This window comes from Petromyzon marinus, chromosome 3, assembly GCF_048934315.1.
Source record: "Petromyzon marinus isolate PM22_M1 ecotype Great Lakes invasive population chromosome 3, UKy_Petmar_22M1.pri1.0, whole genome shotgun sequence".
NCBI classification, from domain to species: Eukaryota; Metazoa; Chordata; class Hyperoartia; order Petromyzontiformes; family Petromyzontidae; genus Petromyzon; species Petromyzon marinus.
The window spans coordinates 16397948-16415252 of record NC_133669.1 but is presented as its reverse complement, the minus strand read 5'-3'; the positions used below and the strand labels follow the sequence as shown (position 1 = coordinate 16415252).

Below are 17305 nucleotides of genomic sequence, written 5' to 3'. Positions count from 1 at the left end.
AGCTACTTCTTTTTTGAGCACCTTGGTTTAGGCGCTAGATTACAATAAGACAAGATAACCACCAGTCAACCAAGTTTCGACTTGCAGCCTTGGTATATATGGGTTCTATTGAACTTAGCTATGAGGCCACATGGAACATCCATGGTATTCTAAACTGTACGTGCAGACAGGCGTACACTAACATATTGTGGAGGAGGATTTCCCTCTGACCCGACTGGATGGAAGACTGAGAGCACTAGGCTTCTGTGGAGTGGCATTCAGCATTGTGTCTGCCATAAGGCAGATTATCTTAGAAAACTGAATTTAGTGATGAAAAGAAACGTACCTCTGTGTCTAAAGAATAACGTTTTAAATCGATGAATATTGTCTGCTATGACATATAGATCAGAAAGATGAACATTGAAAAGTAAATGGAAAAGTTAGTGATACATACTTGAGTGAGACAGAAAAAAAGAACACATTAATCAGAGAACAAACATAAATTCGAGACATCATTGATTGTCATGGAAACTACGAGGCCTTGGGGAGGACACACCAAAGGTATATATGACGGCTGACGCTGACAACTGAATGGCAGCAAAATAATAAAACACACCAGAGAGGTCACCTACCACGGAAATGGAACAATGGGATCAGATCATGAGCAGGAGTATGACGGATTATGGCATTATGTGACCGTGTGGGATGGTGTCAGCTTGAGGAGGCCTTCATCCAGCAGTGGATTGATCATGGCTGCCGATATTTTCAAATGGTCGTGAATTATACTATTGCTACTAACTTTATGGCCTCACTGAATTTCTCCACTATGTGCTTCCCACCACCCTTAGTCTTTCTGCAAGTGTTATAAATCTTAAAATGTCATGGCAAGTCTAGAATTAGTGTCTTCAGTAAAAAAGAAATGCACTTGGATTGTTTGTCAGTAAAAACAATCGTGAAAGCGGCAAACGTGGACTGTTCGTGGTCATAATACCATTTACAGTACACACAGAGCAGAACTCTGTTTGGTCATCCTATTAGCCTTGAAACCAGTTACTGCGATTCCATAATCTTCCCGTCAGCTGTAGACTCCCGTAGAGTTGAGTTACAGACGAACTGAAATTTGGTCTGGGTATTATAACTATGTTGATTCAACAGCGCAAAGTGCAAATGCAACAATGATTCCACAGCTGCTGAGTAGTGTAATTCCATGACAAAAAAGCGTTATGAACTGAAAGACAAGTTTGTTTTTCGAGAACAATATGCCACCCAAAGGGCGCCCAAATATCAAACTCTAATCCACAAATCCTGGGATAACACTTTTAAAATAAATGTTCTCTCTCACTGCCATTATTATCATCATCATCATCAGCCACTGTTTATCCCATGCTGGGTTAAGGCCTCCTCATGCTGTCGACATTGCTGATGGCCCTGTAAAACAAAAAAGACAGCCTCTTTCATCATATTATACAGTACTGTAAATTATTTTGTCCAATGGTGTTTACTCAATACTTTATTTTCATCAGAGCTAAATGTATTTGAGATACAGTGTGACAATATGCTGCATTAACACTGGTCCCCTAATTATATCTAACCTGATTTTATAACTGTTTCATAACGATGAACAATGTAATTAAAAACACTAACGTATCACCATTTTTATGTTATGAACGAGGATAATGCCCACAACATCATCACCTATTGTTTACGATTAAGGCCACAGGGTTGTTCACAAAATAATGTTGAGTTTATTGTGAATTGTGCCTTTGCACCACTGCTAAGGTACAGTATCACCAAATGATAGTGTCACCCAATTTTGTTATAACTGTAGTGGAATAAATAGGCGCATGGGGGTAATTGGTGAGATTGCGCGGGAGCAGGGCAGTAGGGGGTCATATTGGGACGATGGGGTAACGATTGGGCCAATTAAGCTGGGGGGAGCCAGGGACGGCTGTGATTGGCTGGTGTTGTTGTCAGGGCTGAAGTGTGATTGGCTGGTGTGGTTGTCAGAGCTGGGGTGGCGTCTTGAAGTCTGGCGAGGTCACAGGTGCAGAGGGCACGCGGAGCGTAGTTGGGACGCGGGTTAATTAATTGGGGTGTAATGAGAGCGGGGATACATTGGGGAGATGCGAGGAGAAACGGGGAGCTGGAGTCGGGGGCTGGACGAGGCAAGACGAGACAAGACGTGGAGCAGCTGAAGAGAGAAGCAGCCAGCAGTGGAGAGAGCATAGTGATAGCGAAGAGCGGAGAACAGAGACGAAGCAGTTAGCAGTGGAGAGAGCACAGTGATAGCGGAGGGCAGAGACGAAGCAGTTAGCAGCGGAGAGAGCACGGTGATAGCAGAGAGCAGAGACGAAGCAGTTAGCAGTGGAGAGAGAACAGTGATAGCGGAGAGCAGAGACGAAGCGGTTAGCAGTGGAGAGAGCACAGTGATAGCGGAGAGCGGAGAGCAGAGACGAAGCGGTTAGCAGTAGAGAGAGCACAGTGATAGCGGGGAGCAGAGACGAAGCAGTTAGCAGTGGAGAGAGCACAGTGATAGCGGGGAGCAGAGACGAAGCAGTTAGCAGTGGAGAGAGCACAGTGATAGCGGAGAGCAGAGACGAAGCAGTTAGCAGTGGAGAGAGCACAGTGATAGCGGAGAGCAGAGACGAAGCAGTTAGCAGTGGAGAGAGCATAGAGACATCGGAGCTGACGGAGAAGCGGAGATTGGAGAGACAAAGGCGGCGAGCGAGTCGAGTGAGGCACGGCGAGCGAGCTGTGGCAACAAGGGAAGTGTGGAGCATTGAGGACATGTGGAGAACTGTAAATAAAGTGGTGTTGGAAGAAAGACAAGTTGTCCGAGTGAAATCAACCACTACATAACAATGAAATTCAAAATTCACTCGAATGTAAAACTCTATCAACCTACTGTATATTTATGCGTGACACATCCATTCTTAAGTATTTTTATCCAACGATTTGTGGTGGAATTTGCCCCATTTCGTGTCACGAGCACATTTTTAAACATTCTTATTTTTTTCAAACTTTAACATCTCGTGTTTATATATAGAGCCCACATGGTCTTTCGGGCACCCGTTAACAACAACATGCAAGATCTCAGTCGTGTTCAAGAAATGATGGCCATTTTCTGACACATTTACAGTATATCCAGAGATGTTTACTTAGAATAAGAGCACAGATGTATTGTTTGTAAATTCCTGTTTGGTACACTTCACAAATTATACTTCTATGAAACGATTTGTAATCAGCCCTCATCTTGCTTAACATTGCGGCCTTTAACAGGAAAAATACACAATTGGCGACGTTTCAGGAAATGGCCCTTCTTCTTAGCACATGGGGAAGGGCAGAGAGACTGAGTTAATAAGGGTTGGAGAGTGCACATAATTCCATGGGGCCTGATAAATACATAAAAAAAAGTTTCCTCATGAACAGTTTTAAATTGGTATATCAATAGTTAGATATTAGTTGTTTCAATGGTAACATGTAAGACATTTCACTCTTCGTTAACTCCTTAGGTAACAATAACATTTGCGGTTCCAATATCTTTACGTGGCCAATAACAGTTATGCGATAGCCATTTAAAATGAGTGGGCTATCGAGTAATCATCCTTATTTAGCAATATAAATAGATGGGTAATATAAAATATATTTGTATCACCTTAGGTGAAACAAATATCTGCTCTGGCCAATGGTCTAATAAGGAAAAAACCTTAACACACCCATCAACAACAAAGTGGCCTTAAATGAAATAATGTATATATTATCTGCGACATTTCCGGTTAATACCATGGGGCCTGATGAGACTCAAACAAAAAAAAGTGTATTCTGATCGGTTTTTAAAAAGGGCATAAGAATTAGCTGCAGTTGCGTAATAGTAATAATAATAGCTGCTCAATGCATCGAACACTGCCCCCCAAAGCCCCTCCCCTCACCCCCATCCCCCTCCCAAACCGAAGCGGCTGAACCATTTGAATCTCGCGGCCACGCCTTACGGGAGGGGGGGGGCGAACGCCAGCCAATCGAAGAGCGCGGTGGGCGCGTCAGATGCTCGCTGATTGGCTGGTTCGTAAAAAGCGCGACCGTTGGTCGGGGGCGGGAGCAGCGGCGGGGCCCCGCCCCCAACACGCCCCCTTCCCCCCACCCCCCCCCGCACCTCTCCCCCCTCTCTCTCTCTCACTCAGCGCGGCACCGCGAGCGAGGAGAGCTGCAGGCATCTCTCCGGCGAGAATGTCCTCGGTAAACACCCCCTCCTCTCCCTCCTCCTTTTGGCCTTATGTGCTCAGGCGTTGAGGTTTGTACGAAGGAGGCGGCGGCGGCGGCGGTGGCTTCAGCTGCTCCTTCCTCCTATGTTTTGGCACGCGGGCGGCGACGGGGCATAACGCGAGATGTTTGCAGGCCGCTGACGCCGCCGATACCAGCACGGGGCCGATGCTTTGCCCGCTCCTTCCGCCCGCCGTTCGCGTTGTTTGCTCGCGGCGTCCGCCGGGGTATTAAGGCGGGGAGCGCGTACGGTGTTGTGTGAGCGAGCGAGTCGGCGCTGTGTGCTATGCGGTGTCTTTGAGGGCGACGTGCGCCTCTCCGTTGCGCCGCCCGTTCCCCCTTTTGTTGCGTGCGGCCTTGCCGCCGCTCTACTGTACCCAGTGGCGGTGACGACGGCTTTACAGTGCGCCATGCATTTTGCAACACACGGGCGGGCGGGCGCATTTCGCTGCTGCGCCCTTCGATGCTACCGATTGTTTGTGCAGCTCCACGACGTCGTGCGCGTTCGTGTGCGGCGGTCGTCGCTTGCCAAGTTTAAATGTAATTTTGAAACGCTACGTGAACGAGGTTGCCGGAGCGGTGGCGCGGTGGTTAGCGTTGCTCCCTCACGCCCCATGAAACTGGGGCCGCCCGAGTTGGCATGGAGTGGTTGGGCGATCTCCGAACCGTACGGAACCAAGTGCGGTGAAGTATGGTCAAATTACCCCCACGGCCGACGCGGCTAGGGAGGCCTTCATCCAGGAGTCAATTGATAAAGGGCCGTCAATTAAAGGGACGTCAAGAATGCTATGCGTAAACTATTTACACGTGATTTAACATCTTGCCGTTGTTTTTTCACACCTGATGATGACCGTTTGTGTTATGGTCAAAACGTCGTGAGAATGTTTATTGTTTTATATACATTTTATTATTTTATTGTTTCCCTTCAACGTGACTTTACCGAAAGAGCTAAGAACATCGTTAGCACGGTTTGGCTACGTACGATGCGAAATAAGTTCAATATGCATATAAATGGAACTGTGTTTGCTAAAGTAAAGAAGAGCAGTGTTTTACGGCCGATAGGACCGTGTGCTTGCTCATCTTAAGTCGTTAAGGACAACTACTGTTGACTTACTACAAAATTGTGCGAATTTTATCGACCCCGGAGGGATGATTTTTCCCGAGTTTGACCCTCGACGGAAATTGTAACTCAACCTTGCATGCGCTCCCAAACCACTGCGCAAATTAACATTTTAATGCAGAAGTATGCGGCGTACTGAATGTGGTGTTATAGTTGTAAATTGTAACATGGACGGGCGTAGTAAAGGAACCATCGCGGTCAAATATGACCACCGCGTGGGGAGGGATTCATTAAGCAGTGCATTGCCAAAGGCCTGAAAGTTATACTCGTAAAGCATATACGGGATATATATAGTGATATAACAGTCTGTTGAGAGAGAGGTCGGAGGTATGAATAAAATCGAGGTACAAAGTCAATCGCACAAATATTGAGTACAGTCCAACAATTTGGTGCAGAAAACAATGATAAGCATGGACAGTAAAGGGTAAGTATAGTGAATTAATAGAATAAACGAGGCAAAATCGCACGACAATGTATATAGTTGAAATGTTTTAACTAAAAGCATTACCTTAATATGAACATTGTATTTTAAAAGACTGCTTTTGAAAACGTTTCGTCATGCTCACAGGCAGCAACGACATACATTTCCCATTCCTCCCCCCCCGTGAACAATCAGACCATCCAGTACAGTCTGTGCAGTAATATTAAATACAATACATGGAATTTACACATTGGGCAATTACTGTCACTTTGAAGAGCACGTGACTTCCAGGGACGCGTTGACATGAAGGTTAAACAGAGAAAACATTGCCTATTTATGACACTAATATGAATGTTGTACTCTATTTCAAATAATGGTAGGTTGTTTGTAATTGTTTTTTTTTACAGTCACGTGAAATGTATACTCATGGTGTAAACATTAACTTAAGTGACCATACGAACATTTAGCAGTATGAACCAATCCCATTATTTCCACTGCAAGTAATCAAAATTTATTTTAAATTCCCTATTTTAGTCTATATCACAAAATTTCATGAGGACGACTCGGGTACGCTGCAATTCGGGGTAAGCTAGAAAGGCTACCATATCAACAAATCAAGGGGATAAATAACCCACAAAACACTGACCGAACACTGATTGCATGCTAATTAAGTGCGCGGTAGGATGTTTTGTGTGAAGCTCCCTGATAAAAATGTGATGGAAATGTAAGATACCCTTATTCATATTCGGAAGTGTAAGACAGCGTAAATAAATTCGACTCGCATGTAGGCCCCTAGAAATTCCTCGTGGGCAAGAGGAGTCATATGGCAAACCTCTCCTATTTGCAAATTATTTGTAAAAAAAAAAGTCAAAGGTATATTTTTTGCCACCATGTCGCGCGCGGGTGTGCGATACACAGACGCACATACACAATACCGAACTTAACAAATTAAACGCAACACATCTATGTGACCATAGAAAAGGTTTGTCGGTGTATAAAACCTGCTGTGATATGGATCCGCTCATCGACCTTGACAAAGACCAAAAAAACATCTGAAAAGTGCAAATAAGCATGATAGGTGGACGTTTGGAAATTACAGAGACGCAAACAGAGAAATTCATATTCTTGGTTCTTTCGGTAAAGTCATGTAGAAGGAAAACAATAAAAATATATATAAAACAAAATTCTCACGACGTTTCGACTGCAACACAAGCAATCATCTTGTGTTGCAGTCGAAACGTCGTGAGAATTTTATTGTTGTATATTTGTATTGTTTCCCTTCTACGTCACTTTACCGAAAGAACCAATAATATGAATCCCTGCAGTCACGAAAGCTTTAAATCAAAAGAGAAATACATGTCTCAGACAACATACACAAGTTAGAGATATCGTATTGACTTCAGAAAAGTAATTAGGCTTGATAGTATCCTCGATACTGCTGTCTGCCTGAGTAAATTTTGTAACAGCTTAACTCTTTCATTGTACGAATGTGTCTTTAAACAGTGTAAATGCAGCCTGGTAACGGTCAGTATGTTTGTATATATTGTCACATCCAGACAGCGGAGTGTTGGTGACAACAACTTTTGCCTTTCATTCACCTTTTCATATCGTTCACAACAGCCCTTCAGCTTTAACAACAACCCTAAAGCTGCTTTTGACATGTTAAATAACTTCGGTGGTTTGGTCGTGTGAACGTACCAAAAAAACGTTAAGCATATACACAGCCATTAAACTAGTAAAATGTGTTTTAAGCCTTTTTTAATTGACATGTTGATGAGGTAGAGGTCTGGTGGATGCCGTTAAATTGGGTGTCATTTACATTGGCAGTGTCATTCTAACCTGGCAGTGTTCCACTTTAGTGCAGCTAAGACAGGTGTGAGGTCATTGAATGAGTTTATGCCATTCAGCAAAGCCTTATGGAACATTTTTTTCGTCCACAAGACCATGGCAAGAGTTGTCTTTTAGACCTACTTAACTGCAAGACTAGCTCATAATATTTGTTTTTATTTCATTTTAGAGCAGTTTCCCCCCCCAGTTTTATTGCAATTATACTTTTGGTGTCACGTCATGATACTATATTGAATAGCTAATGGCAGTGGATACCACAGAGCTCTCTCCAAGATCCCTTGGAAGTACAGGTGACCCCTCCCTCACCTGCTACCTAATAGGTTCTTGGACGACGGTCATAAGTCGAGTCGTCATAAGCCGAACCCTCATTTCCAATAGGCGCAATGTTACCCGGCGGGGTTCCTTTCCTGGAAACCCATTACATACCATAACAATACAAAAATGTACCACGAAAATAAATGAAAACCTTAACAAACGTTTATTGTAACTTAACTTTTAGAAACATTTACTCGGTAAAAACAAACACATTTGAAAACGTGTAAGTACTTTTCTGTATATGCATCACATTTCCACTTAGTCATAGTGAAAGGCGAAATATTTTCAAAAGAGATGCGTTCACTCTGGACGCAGCTGCAAACTATACTGTACATATGCATACGGCAGAAGAGCAAAGCAACGCCATCAGGCGACGAGTCTGTGCATGACTCGGCGTCAGGAGCAGTCGTTAGGCGGTCGTAGATACGAGTTTTGTGGGGGTCTTACTACACGAAAGGTAAAAGCGGGGGATCGCAAATCGAGCAGTCTTGAGTCAGGGGTCACCTGTAACCTCTGGTACATACAGCAGGGGGCAGAATTTTATTGTCTGCTCGTTTGTATAGCAGTAACACCAACATAAACTAAAAGAACTAAACTTTTTATTTTACCAGGTAAGGCCTACTGAGTCATAGCTCTTTTTCAGAAGCGACCTGGCCACAACTGAAAGCTCAGCGAAGTGGCTTATGTGGACATTTATAGCAGCCAAATAGTCCAAAACACTTGTTTCTAAATGTGAAGGGAAAAACGGGAGAATCCGGAGAAAATATCCACGCGACCATGGGGAGAACATGCAAACGCCAGATATTTCGACATCAGGGTTGGGTTTGAATCCACAACCTCCTGCATATCAGGCAAGGGAGTTAACATATCTGATGCTATGTTTTCTTCGAGCTGAAATGCATCCAAACTTTGTGCAGAACCAAATTTAACATGATGGCGTTTTCAATGCATCATTGGTGACCAGGCTGAGATGATTTTCTGAGTTAAAAACCACACAAAGGGTACAAATATGAGATAGACTATCAAAGCACAGCGTATGTGCATGAGTAATATTGGATTGACTTGTGTATGAGATTGCGGTAGGTGTCAATCTAAAATACAGGATTTCTAAGTGAAAGCAATAAGTAATGAAGAATAAAACCCATGAAATAGAACTGAATATTATATGCATCATGCTCTAACTAGGAAACCAGAATTATTGATTTAAAAGGTTAACGAGCACAACTCATTGGAAAATTACCTGCAAATTCCTCAATTGGGATTCCAAGTAGCTACCGTCACCACTATCGGCAGACTAATGCCCATATTCAGGCCAGGTGCCAAGTTACCTTGTGCCAACAGGGATAGCAGCCACTGGGGCTGCCCTTCGAAATATTTGAGATGTGATATAAGAACTATGCGACGCTCCAGTGTAAAGGGCGCTACAGCAAATACAAATGATTGATTGGTTGATGTGATGTCACTTGGCCTTGAGCAGTGTTGTTATGCGTGAGCTTAATTTTGTGACAGCGTAATTCCCCAATTGCACCAACAGGTTATTTAATTGTATAGACTTGCATTCTTTTCATATACAGTCATAAGTTTTTAGCTTTTGTTAGATACATGTTATTGCCATATGTTGGTAGTTCCACATTAATTGCATTTTATTCTATTGATGATATAGCTCAAGACCTCGGATGCTCCCATTGCGTAAACCATTCACCAACAATAAAAGTAAAATCCTTTAAAAAATGACAGAACAAGCAATGCACCGCAACAAAAGTACAACATAAAACATACTGTTGTGTATTTCGCTTGTTTCCAGGTGTCCAATGTGGAAAATCTGCCTCCACACGTTATTCGGCAAGTGTGGAAGGAGGTGACGGAGCTGGCACGAGAGCCTCCAGAGGGCATCAAAGTCTACCTGAATGAGGATGACATCACAGATGTGCAGGCTACAATAGAGGGTCCAGGTATAGGCTTCCCCTTCATCAGACAGGATGCATATGAAATACTCACTGCTGTGACTTTTGACAAGCAATGGATTCCATTTAAATATAACACTCAACATATTTTTTTAGAAGTTGAGTAGCTTTCCAATTTCCAAAACAATAATTTCTGTGTAACAACCATCACATATCAGTCCACTACTCTAGGCCTTTAGTTTTGCAGGGTTCATTTTGAGCTGTCAATGTTTGAGCAGTTTTTTTGTGTTCAGAGCATCCAAAGTGCCAGTGATGAAGGCTATGAATTAATGCAATTGTAAAAGAAAGAATATTTTAGTTATTCTGGTTGCGATTTTTTCCCATCTTATTGTCAAACCGATATTAATTTAATAAGCAGGCTTGTTCGCACATGAGTCAATTAACTGGAACAAACTTTGGTTCCAATAAATGCTCGCCATTCTGTTAATAACACAATTATACTTTATGGAAATGAGAGATGGTGATTTTCATGATACGTTTTCATAATTGTGAACATTTTAAGTTTGCATTTATTGGGAATTCCTTTATTTTAAAAGAATACTTTGTTGTGCTGGAAATTAAATGATTTGCAGATTGTTTTTGTTATATTGACTTTCAGTGCAAATTGTAGTGAGACAATTTTCAGCTATCCAGACTAGGGCTCATCCCTTTGTTTGGCCTGCAAAGTATTTTTTTCTGAATAGGTACTGTAAATATTACGCGTAAATGACATGTATCAATTTCAGCCTGTTATGTAGTTGTATTTTGAACGCACTTTGAATGTTTAATTTCTATTATGGCAAAATACGTATCATGACGATTTAAATATTCGTTATGTATATTCGGTTAAATTGTGTTTAAAAAATCACTAATCATTACTCTTGTCGTTTTGATGATAATTTATGAAAAGTAAGGTTTGTTAGGTTAATATTCTGGATTTTTTCCCCATTGGTCAAATGTGCTACTCTACTCTCAGAGGGCACTCCGTATGCAGGTGGCATCTTCCGCATGAAGCTGGTGCTGGGTAAGGACTTCCCGGCATCGCCACCTAAAGCTTACTTTCTCACCAAGATTTTCCACCCCAACGTGAGCAGCAGCGGAGAGATCTGCGTCAATGTGCTCAAGAAGGACTGGAAAGCTGAGCTGGGCATCCGCCATGTCCTGTTGGTGAGTTAGATTGGAACATAATTTAATTTGGCATGTGTGTTATCAAAGTGATGAATTGAAAAGCAAGTGAGCAGCAACATACATTTTTCCTAAAAGAGTACAGCGTTCAATCAGTACATATTAACTGCCATGGCAAATAATTTTGAAAAAGCTTAAAATTATGCAAAGAAGAATAGAGAAATGCATGCAGGAATTTACTTTGAGGGACATAGAGAACACATGGACCAGAATGTAAATCGGAGATAACATGTTTAATTTGAAAAAAAGTGGGCTTGGGTGTGCACATGGCTAGAAGGGATGATGGCATGTGGCCGAGACTGTGGTGACAACGGCAGCCACAACCTAGAGGATGGAGGATGACCACTGAAGATGGAGTGATGAGGTCAGGTCGCACCCAGGGAGGAAGATGCATTGTAGCATCCCAGGATTTTGAAGTGTGTGACAACCTGTGGAATCCTCCTCTGGCAGTGGATAGAAAATAAACAATGATGTGGTGCTTATTTTCACCTTTTATGAGATGTTATTGACAATGTAAAGCTTATGAAAAAATAAAATGCACTCACATGCCATTGGTATAGAATAATGATGGATTTAGTTTATTATATTTGTCACCCACTGTATGTTGTTTAAATGCTGTATATAGAAAATCGTCACGATTCTTAAGACATTTCAAGATGATCAGGCATCGGGGTGTTTGGCTAATTGCTGTCATGAATGTTCAGTGAGAGGGAGAAAACCCACGCATATGAGGGGATAACCCTCAAAAGGTTCACACAAGTCTATTCTGTTGTTTTACCATTGCAGCCACGAGTGTAGTGTGCCATACACATTAACGCACTCACATTTGTGCTAATAAAACATAAGATAATAATGTCACTTTTGCTAAAATATGGAGTGCCATAACTGTTTATAAAGGTCCAAACATTTCTTTATGAATCTCATGTTTTTGCCAAGCCCATTTTTGGACAAAATAAAAAAAGCAGGAGCCCATCTAGTGTATACCGTTTCGATGCATTGTATAAAAATGCAATTTTTATGCAGATGTCTGTTCAAAATATCGGTGGAATGTATCACATACAGAAATTGTGCCACAGGTATTTGTGCTAAAGTTGATTTCTTTGGTAAGTAAACCAAAGAATGGTAATTAAACCAAACAATGTATAGATTTTATCCTGAATTTGAAGCACATTGAAGAATGATCTACAGTTACTGGCTAAGGGTTGTTATGACTCCCATTGTCATCAGTGCACAAAAGGAGAATGGGGCCAAAGCCTTCTTCCAAATACCCTCAAGTCAGTACCTTGTTAATGGAAGGTTTTCAATGCATTTTTAAAATGTTGGTAATTTATCCTTTTTTCTTTGAATGAAGACGGTGAAGTGCCTGCTGATTCATCCAAACCCCGAGTCTGCGCTGAATGAAGAGGCGGGCCGCCTGTTACTGGAGGCCTATGAGGACTACGCCGCCCATGCCAAGCTGCTGACCGAGATCCATGCCCTGCCAGCCAATGCCGCACCCACAAATGCGGGCCCCGCTGCCGATGGTCCCTCTGCCAAGAAGCATGCTGCCGACAAGGACAAAAAACTTGCTGCCAAGAAGAAAACGGACAAAAAGAGAGCGCTTAAAAGACTCTAGCATGCACCTTCAAGCTTTGTTTGGTGTGTGTATGTGAACATCTTTATACAGTTTGGAACTTCGTTTCTTTGCTCTCTTTACCACTGAAGACAAAACATCTCTTGCATACCACCATTGTTCCTTCATTGTCTGTATCGCGGTCAGAAAGTGTTTTGAGGACCAGAGGATGGTCTTGGATTATAATTACGATTATGGTGTAAGGGCATGTTCAAACAATACTGTGTTGTCAAATATAAAAAAAACATTTGAAAGACACTAGTCCGTTGTGGCCCCTAAATTTCAAGACCTTTTTTTATTAGTTTTGAACACCTCAATGAAACTTATGAAACCAAATGCATGCATCGGAAAACCATTAATGTTCCCTATTTGTAAAATAATCGGATAATCAAGATAAATTCTGCACCGAATGGAATAATTAACCAATTAAATTAAATTGTGTAAAAAAAATATTTTTCTGAGCAGGTATTTAACAGTGGTGTGGCAACGAATTAAATTTTTATGTAAATCTCTGACCAAAAGTTCCAATGTGGGTTTTGTAATTTTTCTTCCGACTTTTAATTTTTTTTATGAAATCGCTGATTATAACTAATGTTGAACGGAACTGTAATGAGCTGTAAAATGTAAAACCATAAACTCCCATAAAACGAAATTGTAGGCTTTCCAATCATTAAATAATTGGTTTTTAATAAATAGATTGGAAAATGACATTTGGCTTTAATGCCATGCCTTCATTTGTTTAAATTATTTGCTCATGTTTACATGTTAATATTTGACTAATGAACAAGGGTGCATATTTTGTGTTGGATGTGGTACATATATTCCTTCTAGAGATGTATTGATCAAATATCACTAATTTTGCTGTTGTGATGTGTGTGTATAGCTTTCCCTTGATGAACTATTGTCAACTGGAGTACTGGTCTATTAATCATCGACTCGTCGTTATAGCAAGTGGAAGGGAAGAGTTCTCCATGTGTGTTCAGTGAAATAATACATTACATTTTTTCCGAAACCACTGACATTTCTCTTAACATTGATGCTCTCCATCAATGTTACAAGTACCACATCCACAAAATATATTTCACGCAATGCAGAACTTTACACCGGTTATTTGCGCATTTAAAAATTGGATTGGAAAATGAAATGACTTCATGTTCAGTAGCGTACAGCTGTTGAGGGTTCTTAACGGAGCATTTCACACACTGAAATTTAAACTTCCCATGTTTTAATTTCGGTCTCACGGCATGGCTCGAAATTGCATACTGTACTCCTGGAAAGATCAGTATAAAATGTTGCTTTTATATTTTAAAAATTGTCAGTACATCCGTAAATGTGTGTACAGTTTTGTCTGAAATTTCTTCTGTGATATTGTACATTTTGTGTAAAGTCGACGTCTCATGTTTGTAATTGCCACGTGTTAATTTGAATCTTTTAAAACCACATTAAAGTGCATATTTGCTTAAGTAATTTTTCACAAAGTCACCGCAATCTTGGATGATTAAGTTTTGGTTGTACAGTTGTCATTTTCTAAAGTGGTGGATGAAATATAACTCAAAAGTTCATTTATTTATATACTGTTTTGACGTTGGCACTAACGATGTTGAGTATTATTTTTCCAATTGTAGGATTGCAGGCCTAGTCGGCTGGTGTCTGCAATATAATTTAACTTGGATAAAAGACGTATTTCTGGCAAATTACAAGTTAACTAAATTAATCTAAAAACTAAATTTTCTCTCCAGTTTTGTGTCTTAGCAAATTTTTTGTTAAGTTCAGGTAGCCATAGTGATATCTTAAAAGTTACGTCAATTGGCTTAGTTGACTTAGAATAAAACATGAAGCCTCTATACTAAAAACATTCTTAAATGTGGTTGTATCATAACCTCAATTACAGTTGGCGTATGTATTCTGAACTTGTTTTGCACTGCGTAGCCGACCGTGCTAATCGGAGTTGCCAGCAAAGCAGTTCTAACGAAATGAGTTTTTAATCTAGAATTACTTTAATTTGTATAGATATTAGTTCTGAGGTAAGATGTGAATTATTCAGTATGAAAACATTTTTACAGAAAGATGCCCGTTTGAAAGACTACAATTATAATTTCTATGTATATTGGTCCAAGGCAATGTGCTATAAGATTTTAGGATTAATGTTTTCTTACAAAGGCAATGCACACTTTTACATTGCACATGTGCTGTAAAATGAAACCTGATCGATCTAACGTTGCATTAATTGTTTTTTAGAAATTGGTCGAGGCATTGTGTAATATATTGTAGCATTAAGTTTGGAGCATAATGGGAGCATGAAGTTTATTTGCAGAGCGTGGGTAAATTGCATTGAGCGGCGGGCTATTGAACATCGCTGCACGCTGCTATTTAGATAATAATTTTAAGCAGCTGCTCCAAAGACTTCCATAGGATGCGCCTTTTCGTGTCAGTTCACAGGGGGTATCGTGCATTGTGGACATTGGTATTATACTGGTAGGAAACGTAGTGGACTGGAAGCCCAACCGGGATTAATTCACAGGAGGCAGGGGATTAATTGTGTATGTCTGTGGATGTCTGTCCACGTGGGAGGGGTGGGGCTGGTTGGAGAGGGGAGGGGCTGGGTGGGGAGGGTGGGGCTGGGTGGGGTGGGTCTGGGTTGGGAGGGGCTGGTCACCCCGTGGTGCCCTTATAAAGCTCAACGTTTAACCTATCACGCCGGCTTGTGCCCGCCCTCACAGTCGGGCATATTTGCGGAATACACCACGCCGCCGTTGATCCTGGCCACTGACCGAGCAACCAACGTTCCTACCAGCCCCCTCCGCAGGAATGTGTTTCGCCAAGTAGGTGATTGCCTGCATGAGCAGTCGCTTGCAGGAGGATCCTCGGAGTGATCAGGTAATGTGTGGGCGTGCCAACCTCTCAAGATGCCTGGTCCGCATTAAATAGTTGATGTTACGAAGCTTCCTTTCGTGGAGGCCCTTCCACCAGCAGTGACATGAGCAAGCAATTGCAGAGTTGCAACTTTATCTTTTAAAATGAGAAACGGAGGGCAAATGTAACCTATTTTTGTTACCAGGTAAGGCCCACTGAGCTATAAAGCTCTTCAGCAGCGACCTGGCTATCACACGATAACTCAACGAAGTGGCTGTTATGTGGACATTTATATCGGCCAATTACTCTTGAACGCATGTTGATTCTAAATATGGAGGGAAACACCGGGAGGACCTGGAGAAAAATCCACGCTACCACGGTGAGAGAGACATTGCCAACTTCAAATAAACAATTCGGACCGCTGTGCCGTTTGTACGTTAGCGTATGCAATCCGTGCTTTCATTACTAAACTTCCTTTGGAAACGATTAGCATACCCCGAATTTTCGGAACTGGTAATCGTTGAACGGTCCTAGTTTTAACTCAGGCCTGTGTAACAAATTGCTTTTGGGAGAAATGTGGGCACATGGCAGCTAGAGGGCAGGGCAGTACAGGTCAACAAACCGTGCGGGCTTGTGTAGGTACAAGTGTATGGTTCTCTGCACATTAGATTAAGTAGATTTCTGTTCGTGCACATACAGGGTACTTACCGTTTTAGATGGACTTGGCATTTGAGAGTTTTACGATATAAATTGGCGCCTATCTAAAAGTATGGTGATATTTACATTTCTGGCCGAATACAAAAAATACAGAACTATCAATACTGTAAAGGATATAAAACCCACGGCACCTACGCTGGGCAGTGGATGTTCCAGCCTTTTAAATAGGTAAGGCTTGAATAGTATGGCAAATCCGGAGTTAAACATACAATACAATTGTGCACAAAAGCCTCCACAAAGTTTTCAAAAGAAGACTTTAACCAATTATATAAATGCCCCTTATAAAATGTTACAAGTAAAAAGTGTCAGGAGTTTTGTGTTTATATTGCAGTTTTGTGGTGGGAGTGGAGTGTAATGGTGCAATGGTTTGTGCACTGCGTTACGAATCCAACGACCTGAATTTGATCGCCTGCTATGGTTACCGCCACTAAGTGGCGGTAACGTCACCACGGCGCTTGTGCCAGATTAGGTGCACCTTGAGGCCACGTGAAGTATCAAAGGCTCGATTGCAGGTCTCGGGACGAACCCAGGTGCCATGAGTTGACGACTAAGACGACCAACAGATGCACCGCCTGTGCCAAATTGTGTTTTAGCTGCCTGGCGCTCCGCTCCTGAGCGTGGCTCCTCCACGCTCCGCTGTAGGTCGCAGCCTCCAACTGTCCAGGAGCGACTGTAGCGAGCCTCCTCCGCAGAGGGCGATCTTGACCCCGCTGATCGACGTGATCAAACAACCCCTACGGCCCACACAGCATGGGAGGCTGTTATCCAGCAGCAGTAACTCGACGAAGAGCTAACAAAAAAAAATGTTTAATAGCTCCATGATTATATATTGTAAACCGTATAGAGACATCTTTATATTCACAAGGAAACCGCATTGTAGTAAGTGGCAAACGAGGAATCAAGATCTCACCAAAGCTACTGTCTGTGACATTGGAAGATATTTTCCAAAAACTGAATTGGTTAAAAATATTAATGCTAAGCCAAAATTGAGAAACTGTTAACCATCTCAAATTTACTGACGATACAATCATCACAACAACGGATGGCAAGATAAC

General features: G+C 41.8%; 1 protein-coding gene across 2 annotated transcripts; it reads left to right on the top strand.

Annotated features, from left to right (window-relative positions):
* Positions 1–4098: 4098 nt before the first annotated feature.
* Positions 4099–14158, top strand: UBE2S (ubiquitin conjugating enzyme E2 S). Of its 2 annotated transcripts, none has more exons than XM_032976441.2 (4): positions 4099–4212; positions 9745–9892; positions 10860–11050; positions 12420–14158. In XM_032976441.2, exons 1-4 carry the CDS (start codon positions 4204–4206, stop codon positions 12681–12683), a joined length of 612 nt encoding a protein of 203 aa, XP_032832332.1. In that variant the 5' UTR covers positions 4099–4203; the 3' UTR covers positions 12684–14158. The 2 variants fall into 2 exon arrangements, with proteins under 2 accessions (XP_032832332.1, XP_075931129.1); XM_076075014.1 differs by lacking the exon at positions 4099–4212 and adding an exon at positions 4235–4267.
* The last annotated feature ends 3147 nt before the right edge of the window (positions 14159–17305 follow it).

Bases quoted from the DNA above. Each gene is read 5' to 3' on its own strand.
- UBE2S (XM_076075014.1), top strand. The intron at 9,893-10,859 runs GTATAGGCTTCC...CTCTACTCTCAG, and splicing joins GGCTACAATAGAGGGTCCAG to AGGGCACTCCGTATGCAGGT. The intron at 11,051-12,419 runs GTGAGTTAGATT...CTTTGAATGAAG, and splicing joins GCATCCGCCATGTCCTGTTG to ACGGTGAAGTGCCTGCTGAT.